The 10,208-nt window shown below is 44.1% G+C and overlaps 1 protein-coding gene across 1 annotated transcript; it reads right to left on the reverse strand.

Moving 5' to 3' along the window:
- Positions 1 to 5,850: 5,850 nt before the first annotated feature.
- On the reverse strand, positions 5,851 to 10,182 carry SERP1 (stress associated endoplasmic reticulum protein 1). The gene is made up of 3 exons (XM_084847283.1): positions 9,915 to 10,182; positions 9,312 to 9,387; positions 5,851 to 7,250 (listed from the first exon to the last, which is right to left on the reverse strand). Exons 1-3 carry the CDS (start codon positions 9,996 to 9,998, stop codon positions 7,210 to 7,212), a joined length of 201 nt encoding a protein of 66 aa, XP_084703409.1. The 5' UTR covers positions 9,999 to 10,182; the 3' UTR covers positions 5,851 to 7,209.
- Positions 10,183 to 10,208: the final 26 nt, after the last annotated feature.

Genomic DNA, 10,208 nt, shown 5'->3' on the forward strand with positions numbered 1-10,208 from the left:
TGTGTATATCTATCCCCAACCGCCCAACGGAATAATATCTGTCTCAAAATATATCTGATTTCGCTCCATGGCTACCACTGAAATCAGCAGTTTGGCTACTTTGCAAATAGTTACTCTAATTAAATAAACTAATACAAATAATAATTATAACTGAGGCCTTTAAAACGATCTAAGGGCTCCACCTTGATGCTGCTAAGATAAAATCAACTCAGTGCATGTAATTAAACAGCTACTGTACTTTCAATAAATATGGGAATAACTAATGAACAGTTCTATATAGGTGTAGAAATAGTTTAATCTATATATAGAAAAGTCAAAAATTGTGTGTGGGTTTGTGGCTGGCTGCAGGGCCGTCTGTAACGCAGGGAATAAGGGGGAGCTGCCCTGGGTGTAATGACACTGTAGGGGCCCACTGAGCCTGCCATTTGGGCCCTAGAGTTGCTGCCCCTTTTACTTCACATTCTCACTTGCCAGAGGGTATGACAGGAGTCACTGGGTAACATTATTACTTTGTTTATACTTTCCCTTACTAACACATACACCCTCTCAATCATGGTACAGGCCAGGTTTCTGATTTCAGCTACCAGTCATCCTATTGGCCATCTTTCATTCTATTGGTCTCTCTCCCATTCACTCTGACTTCCTTCACCTTGGATTGGCTGGCTGCCGTTTGTTCCCCCCCTTTACTCATGGTTTCTTTTCTGACTGTGAAGAGCGTTTAGTTTTGCTCACCTGTTCCTGCAATATCCAGCAAGGAAGCCTCTGTTGAACATTTTAATAGTGGTATGAGATTCAGTGTGAATTATATGGTAGTAGTGCTTACAGATTCAGTCTCTTGCATTTTTAGTAGTGTTTTTTATTCAATCTGCTCATTATAATTATGCTTTTTTAATCAAATCTGGTGGATTCAACTTTTCACCTTTCTTATGGGGCCTTTCCAAGAAGCGTAAACCTACCTTACTGTGTTTCTAACAAATAGTGCCTATGACAAAATTACATCCCGGGCAGCGCTGGGTATATCAACTAGTATTTAATAAAAGCGAAAAGGCAGAGATGTTTTATTATTGTGTAGGTAGGACATTTTTCTGCCAATTCAATAATGAACAACAAGATAAAATTCTCTTACTATTTGCTCACTAGGTATGTAGTGCTGGTTTATTGTACATCAGGGCACATCTTGATAATGCTCCTAAACTGCTGGGAAAAGTCACTGTTCCTTACTGTGTGTCATACATTTGGTGCTGGCAATATGTTTGGCCTTGGACAAAACACAGAAATTAAATGGTTTCCTTGCAACAGAGTAGCTTGCTTAAAAATTTCATCCCCCCTGGAATAAGTAGGTTTAAACTGAATATTACTTTTCATGTTACAATTATAGCTTAACTGATTTGCTCATCAGGTTGGAATCACAGTTGGCTGGTGTTGCTGTACGTTCGTTTTGTCCTCATTGATCTGTTTACGACAGTGAAACAGATCATAGACACCAAGGGTGCAATCCTATGCATGTTTAGATGGAAAAAAGCCCTACAACTCCCAGCATTCCCCAGTCAGACTGGCTGGGGAATGCTGGGAGCTGTAGGACTTTTTTCCGTCTACACATGCATAGGATTGCACCCTAAGTTAATTAAAAATGTTCACCTACTGGGGTGTAGAAAAGGGAACAGAGTATGATTTTTACACTTGAATTCTCTTCTTTCAAAGAGTTCAGAGCAGCATAAACAGGTAGTTTCTCATCTAAGCAGTGCTCAAGAAAACCATATCATATGCCTTCAGATTACTCCCCAGCTGTAGGCCATCTCAAAACAAATGTTCCATATCATTAAGTAGAGAAGGTGGCAGAACAACCAAACAAAGGCCCCTGTCTTAGGTGAATCTGCATTACCGAGATTAACATAAAACTAACTGATCACTTGGCTTCTCTTGTAATTTCTCCCCTCTTCAGCAGCTGAATAAAATCCAAGATACAAGTTACACCCACTACAATGCTGATAGTTCTGCACAGAGACACTTACTCTTAAGAGATTGCACAAGCCCTAAAGCTCACAAGTGATCCAGTTTGTGACATGCTCAAGGCAAGTAGTAAGTCATTCCAGGCAAGTTGCTTACTAGACCACACAAGTACATTTTCTTCTACGTAGTGCCAAACCTGTGATAGTGCCTGTGTACCCAGCTATTAGTACAATTTATAGAGAACAGATTTCTCCTTTAACCACAACTATGCTAATGAGTAGTTCTGTCTCAGGTAGTTCTGAGCTGATAATTATTTCAAAACTTTACAGCCTGATCTTATTGTTTTCTAAGAATAAGTCCCTCTGTATTCAATGGTGCTTATTCCCAAGTAAAGGTGTACAGAATGGCAGCCTTACTTTGTGATCCGATGGTCCCAGTTACATTGGTCACTGGGGTAACTTAGTCAGGATCGTATGCACTCTCAGCAGTAAAGCTGAGCAGAAAACAGAAGTTCAAATTACAGAGAGCATAGTAACATTGCTAACCACTCCCCCCTCTCCTAGACAATCATGGCAACATGACCAGCACACACCAACCACAGAAGAGCACGCGAATAACACTGTTAGCCATGTGTGGCTGAGCTACTCCACACATGAAAATGAGGAAACATGGTCTCGTCCGAACTACCTTACCTCATACACAACAGACAACCCAACAGACACTCCAACATCATTCACTGAATGAGCCACTGGTGCAGGCAGCAAGAATCTAACAATTGAGCACCTCCAGGGATCTCTGCACACAGGGATTTAAATCCCCTTACTTCTTGTGATGTGCACACCGGTTAATGCTTCCTAGTTGTGTTAGCCTTTTTAGCCTGACTCATGCTTAGTTTGTGGTCTACTAAAACCCCTAGATCCTTTTCATATGTACTGTTGTCAAGCCTTTTTCCTACTTAAATGCAGTACTTTACATTTATGTCTGTTGAACTTCATTTTGTTAGTTTTGACCCAGTCCTTTATCCTGCCACAAGCATTTTGAATCCTGCTTCTGTCTTCTAAGGTATTAGTTACACCACATTGACACCACATTGGTGTCATCTGCAAATTTGATGAGCAGCCCTTCATCCAAATCATTTAGAAAGATGCTGAACAATGCTAAGAGATCAGGAATCTGGACTTGATGGTCTTATAGTGTGGGTGCGCTTTAGATGGTAGCATGTAACCAGCCCTGCTGTGCTTCTGTCTCCCCCGCCCTGTTCTTTCTGCTGAGTGGAGACCTGAACTTCTGCCCCAAAGTCCTGCCCTGACAGCACCACTGCCCACTTGGTGACAAGGAATTGTTTATGAATATTTTTTGTGCATGGTCCATCAACCAGCTACAAATCCACCAAACACTAGCCCACATTTTCCCAGCTCATGAACAGGAATATAATTGCACCTGAGAACACTGCAGTGTCAGAACGAGAAATAGCAGTGCACAGGCCAATTCTTTAGCTCTCACAGGAGACAGGTCACAATTTACATAACCTCTCTGCATGCTCATTTGTTTGAGCCCAGCCCTGCTCATTACCCCAGCAGATCTTACTGTCCATTCCCCCACTCCCCCATCAACTACTCCCACAGCAGCAGTGACCAGGCTGCCTGGAAGTTCAGAAGAGCCTGCCAGTTTACTGGCACTAGAACTCAAGTGGCCAAAGGTTGGACATCCCAGCTCCTGAGCTTTGGTAACCCCTCCATTCAGAGTCCTATTGTAAGACCAGCAGAGGAGACTAAGAACTACAGTCAGTAGAAAGGATCTCACTTGGTTAATGGGGGGAGGGGGGTAAGCACAGAAACAGATATGACAAAGTTATTGAACTGCATCAGAGATGGAGTGGGTTCTGAAAGATAGGGTTGTCAGCCTTCTTGCTCCAGTACAATTCCTATGACTTTGAATGTTTCATGGAAGACAACAGTGAAACGGATGTTATTCACCCCATTGCTCCATCCCCATGGTGGGAATGGCTTCAATAGATGCATAACTGTTCAGCCATCACATGATTGCCAGACAGTCTAGCTATCCTGTATGCCAGAGGTGGAGAATCTCTGGCTCAGGAGCAAAATCTGCTCTTTCTGGGTTCCCCAGATGGCCCCACCCATTTTTCCCACTAGCAATCATTTTGTGCTTCCCTGGCTTTTGTGCACTTCCTCCCCCTCCCCACATTCTATTATGTTGAAATGCTTCTCCTAAGCCTTCGTTTCTGGGTGTAAGAGCTTTAAGCTGCAATATGCTGGTATTTGTGTTTTTTGGCACACACACGCCCCTTTTTGGCTTCAGCCTCCCCCACCAACGTGGCCCTTAAGAGCTTCTCAGAAATTGAATGTGGCCCTCAGGCTGAAAGGGGTTGACCACTCCTGCTCTACACAAAGACACAGAAGCACACTGGAACATGAAGATTACCAGCCCTAAAGAGGAACAGCTACAATCACATTGGTCAGTACTTCCGGTCTTGCTGTATGCCTCGTATTGTCTGCATGGCACTGGGAATCGGGATTATCCTTGCTGCTGCACCAATTTGAATACTACATAGGAAAAGTCAAGAGAGACACAGAGACAGCAATGGTCAGCAGCTGCATTGTGTAGGCCCTGGGCCTTGATGCTCAGTTCAGAGTGAATGCTGCTACCTACATGCTCCTCCAGTGCCCTTCCCTCTTTCCCCAGCTGAGGGACCAAGACTGTGGGCACTGAGACAATACTTACCCCTCTCCTAAAGAGAGCTAAAGTAGAGCGTCTTCTCTCCATGAAGCCAGGCTGTGACTCTATATAAGGCAAAACGAATCATGATTGTTTAGCAAGCAGTAGCAATGGTTAGCATGGAGCGCCCATCATTCAACAGACAGCTTATCTGAATGCGATGGTTCATGGGCACCAGCTATTCCAAAACCTTTCTGCACAGTATATTCTTAACCTATGCAAAAAGGTGTCACTGGCTGTTGAGGGAGGAATGGTTAGGTAAAACAAAGTTGACCATACTGAAAGGGGGAGAGGAAATGGTACAGGGCACATATATAGCAGTCATACTTTTAAGGCAGCCTTCCCAGGTGCTTTGAACACCCATCAGCCCGAGTCAATGGTCAGGAGTGCAGAATTGTTCAAAACATCTGGAGGGCACCAGGTTGGGGAAGTCTGCTTTAATGTATGGCAACTCCCCCCCCCCCATTATTATGCATTACCCACAGCTAGGGTGCCGAGGTAAAAGTTCCCCATTAGGCATTTGCATGTGGAGGCCTAAGGGTTTTCACAAGTGTTTGAGATGTCCTACTCCTGTTTCTCCAGTTCCTATCACCAAAGTTCTCCTTGTGTGCTTTAAGTGTCCGTGGCTGGAGAAGCCCTATGCTGCATGCCTCCGCTGAGTAATGGGGTTCCATGTGTGTGTGTGGGGGGTTATATACTGCTGAGGACATGCTGTGATTGACTATGTAGTCTGAATGCTATGTTTCACTGCAGTTCTGGTGTATTTTGTATTGAACTGCAGTGTATTTTGACTCTCCATTAAACTCAGTGGAAGTGTTTTGACTCATATCTCATCTTTTTTCAGTGTAACTTTGCATTTGTATAGAGTACAGATGGACTCTGAGGGGACTTAGGATTCAGGCAGCACTTCCCCCGATGCTACCCAGTTTTTGCTCCCAAGCTGATGTCGCACCAGCATCAAGGATACACTGGAAAGCCCCCAATGTTGGCATAATAGTCACCAAGAAGGGGATTTACAGCAGCTGGCAACCTGAGCACCTACTGTGACCTTACTTAACCAAGGTGACCCTGTAATTCCTAAAAGAAAAAAAGCTGATAAGAGACTCATTAAATTAAGCTTTCTTCATGTGAGTTAAATTAAGGACTTACAAAACTTAACACATCTCAGATTTTAAAGTAATTTATTGGAAATAGTTCTTGGATTACAAACAAGCGCTTCCCATTTACAGAATATGCCAATAGCTAATGGTAAGAAATATAGCCTTCCAGTCACCTGCCTATCATACAACCCTGCAAGATTACAGAGTCATTTATGTAGCTAACTTCTCATTCAGCCCTTTAAATCATTTATTTATGGTCAAATCACCTGTTTATAAGGCATTCCCTGAAAGAGTGCCAAACTTCATCTTTACCTTGCTGTGCTATGCAACAAGGAGATGCTATTAGTAGTGGCAAGGACATTTCAATTCTGTGACTACTACCCTGTGAAAATGTAACCCACTTACTCTTACATCATTCTGCTGACCTCTATAAAATTAACATGCTGTCAAGTGTAAAGAAAGAGGCTCGAGTCACAGCAATATAAAAAAATGGATTCAGCAGTATATGTTTAACCTGCTAACTTGTTCAACTGAAGTGGGGTACTATTCAGGCTGCATGCATGTTAGTGCTCTCTGGATGAATTACAGTGAACAATATAGTGTTATGGAACAAGTTGCCAGGTGATATTTTACACCCCTACCATATCTTTAGTTTTTGTTTTTTCCAAGGGTATTAACCACCCCACCCCAAAGGAATGATGGCATAACAAACATTGACACTCAAATACAATACACAACAACAACTAAGCATTTTGTGAAACTTCTGGTGCATTTTAAGACAAGAGTTTTGTTCATGTAATCTATGGTCAATTAAGCCATTGGTTTTACATTACATTGTTTCTTAAACAATCTCCCAAGCAGCATAGTTTTCTACCAGAATCATTTGAGTTAAGTTGCTACATGCTACAGTAAAACTAAGCTACACATATGTAAGATGCTCTTTTTAGATAAGTAAAAACCACAGCACACATCCGTTAACTGAGTTGCATGAGTGTGCTTTAAACTAGTCATACAGTCACTATTTGATAAGCTTTAACTTCTCCATTTTAAATAAAACCACTTCCATTTATACAGAAGAATTAACAAAGATCATATGATGCAGCCACTAAGTATCTACACTGCTTCCACTTTAATATATCAACATAAAGCATGAGTTTGATTCACAGAATAAGTAGGTCCACGATTGTAAGTTAACAATAACTCTTTATTGCTTTATACATGTGGTGCTTTTTCAAGGCACTGTGGCATGGACTAGAAAACCTGGAATGACTTGTGAAGGACCCGGGAATGACATATGGTCAATATGGAAAGTTCTTCAGAAGCAAGACGACAGCAAATTTAAATTCCAAGTTATCAAACATCAGGAATGAGAGTTCATAGTTCACAGGAGAAACACAACTATCTTGTTTAAAGATCAGCTCCTTTACATGCCCATCCTGATACTCTGAATAATCTGGAAGATAGCTGCAAAAGGAAACAGATTTAGATGTTGGTAACCAAATAGATAATGTTAGAATTTGTCAAATGACATACGCCATCTTAGAGAGTTACGCATATTGACATTAAGGCATCACCAGCTCCACAAGATTTCAGAAAAGCCTCTGAACAAGTTCAATTTGATTCTAATAAACTGTATAAGATACTAGATTCTACTATTCCTTGCTTTATATAAAGAATATGACATTAGGAAGACCAACCCAAGTATTAAACTATACCATATGGCAATCCCCACACTGCCACCCCTCATTTTCGTGGCTGCAAGCAATCTATTTAAACTAGTAGTATTGAGTTCACCTATGTGACTTTCAACTCTATCCTATAAAGGTTTACCCAGAAGTGAGGCCCGCTGTGTCCAATAGGGCATACTCCCAGGTAAGTGTACATAGGACTGCACAGTCTAAAAAGCAAGCAAAGGTTGCCAAAATAAATCCTTTATTTCTTTAATCGTAGTGTATAAAGCTGCTCTCCATGGTTCAGTTATAACCTATTCTTTAGATAACTGCTTCCTATCTCATCAAATGAGTATGCCACCATGGGAGGTGATAAGCCTGTCACTTGAAATCAGCTATGAACCCATACTAAGATTTCAGAGCTCTCCTTTATATTATTTTGTCGGTAGAAAATGCTTTATTTGCTTTCAACACCTGTGTAAACTCCATACTTTGGTAATAAGGCGCAATGCAGTTTAATTATACTATTTGTAACAATCAACAGAATTCCAATGGATATTCAAAGTCGAAGCTGATAAGCTTAAAGAAACAGGTGAAATGTCACATAATACTCTTAACAACAGTGTTAAGGAAACCTGTTTTACAGCAGCTTTCCCTCTTTTTGTAAGACTTTGTCCTGAGCCATGGTGTACAGCAAAACTACCTTACATGTAATTCAACTATTTAAACAAGTGAGCCTCAAGCCACAAAGGACACTACCTAAACATATCTATTAGGAGGTAAATCCCACTGAGTCCGGCAGGTTATCTGGCTTACTTCCATGTAAACAAGCTTGTGAAACTAAACTTCTAAAGATGTTTACATGGTTTCTCATGCAGGCCCTTATTGTTCTGGGCTTATGTAAAGATGAGTGTGGAATTATGCAGGGAGACTATGAATAAACACTGGCACAAGCAGTTTGTCAATGCTGCAGTGTGCATATGGGGATAAAGTCTTTTGGTGTGTTTTTTTAAAGCACTATGTATCATGTAGTAATTTTAGGCATTTCTTAAACAAAATAGGATTGACAGTAATGAAGCAGTCACTGTTGCTGGAACTCACAGCTAAGCTGGAGCTCCTTGTAACAGAATTAGGTCCAACTGTAGAGTTGTCCATCTTGTACGTACCTACAGCTCCACTACCTGGGTCTGCCTTGCCCCCCTAAGCCTCTCCTGAATTGTCTTCACATGTACACATACACACTACCCTCATCTGAACACTTGGTCAGAGAGCAGTATAATCTTTTCTTTTAGGTGAAAACTGTTCATTCTGACCTAGTCTTGATGCTAAGTTCCCTGCAATGAACAAAGAAGGCCAGTCTCTGCCAGCTTACAAACAATTACACCTCAATGTTCTTTGTTTCATCACTCCAAACAATTCTATGTTGTGAAAGTTGCCACCTTCTGCCTGCTCATGTGAGTGAACTAATCACTAGTAACTGAAGAACCAGAAGTACTGGACCCACCAGAAGCAACTGAAAGTGAACATTCTTCACTTGAGAAGTAAAGGTGATATAATGCTCATTAAAATTTAGCTTAAAAGTAATAAAATGCTCATGGCTGTAGTGTCATAAACCCTACTCCACCTTTGCTAAAGCAGCCTTCCCCAGCCCGATCCCTTTCAGATGTGTTGAACTTCAACTCCCAGCATCCCCAAGCCAGCATGGAGTTGTACTCCAACACATCTGGAGGGCACTAGGTTGGGGAAGGCTGCACTAAAGGCAAAGAGAAGTGATCCCTCCCCATTTCAATACCGGGGGCGGGGCAGGGAAGAGAGGTACACTGTCTTCCTCAAGTTGCAATCTGTTAGCACTTACCCGATCCGCACACCACGAAGATGAACAACGCCAACAGCCAGGGCCCCACGGACGCCTTCTCCTCGGGGGCATTTCTCTGTGGGAAGAGCCAGCGCGTCAGGACAGCCACGATTTGGGGGTGGGTGCTCCACAGACACAATCCCACAGCCATCATCCTCGTCGACGACGTCCTCGTCCTCCCTCTTGAATCCACCCCCCACCCCCGAGACCCAGCCGAGTATCCGAAGTCCACGAGCCCGTTGGGGCGGCGACCCTCTCAGCCTGCCGTTCCCCGGGGGGAAGCCCCGTTGGCCCAAGCAAGGCTTTCTTCGTAGCAAACCTACGCAGGATTGGGGGTGGGAGAGGGACGAAACCACTGACGCCCCCACCCCGGGCTAGGCCTCTCCGGAGGAAGCTTCCCCCTCTCTCCCCGCGTTTCTGAGGAGGGCGGGAAGAGGGCCCGGGCGCTGCGGAGAGAGCAGGTGGGCGAGCGGGAAGGGGACGCGGGAGCTCGCCTGAGGGGAGGCTCCGAAGCCTCCGCGACGGGGGCCGAGGGGCCCAACGGTGCCCCCGCCCATGACGACAGCCCCGGCGACTGGGCGGGGGGCCAAGAGGGGTCCCTACCGAGGTCTTGGCCACGTTCCCGCGCTGCGTGATGTTCTTGCTATGCTTCTCGTTGGCCATCCGGATTCGCTGCTTCGCCACCATCTTTGCCGCCACTGCTCCTGCCGTCGCCTCTGCCCGCCTGCTCTCGCACCACGCCGCCGCCTCACAGCCCCGCCGCCACTGACTGACCGATCGGCCGACGCCGCACTGGGCTGTGCCACCTCCGCACGGGCGCGCGAGCAGGGGGCTGGCCGACGTGCCTCTCTGGCTCCCTCCAGCCAAAGCCGCCGCGTAAGCAGCAACTGCCCCTCA

The sequence above is a fragment of the Heloderma suspectum genome, chromosome 3, assembly GCF_057233095.1.
Source record: "Heloderma suspectum isolate Gila_16-S chromosome 3, 16-S_ref, whole genome shotgun sequence".
In the NCBI taxonomy this organism is placed as follows: domain Eukaryota; kingdom Metazoa; phylum Chordata; class Lepidosauria; order Squamata; family Helodermatidae; genus Heloderma; species Heloderma suspectum.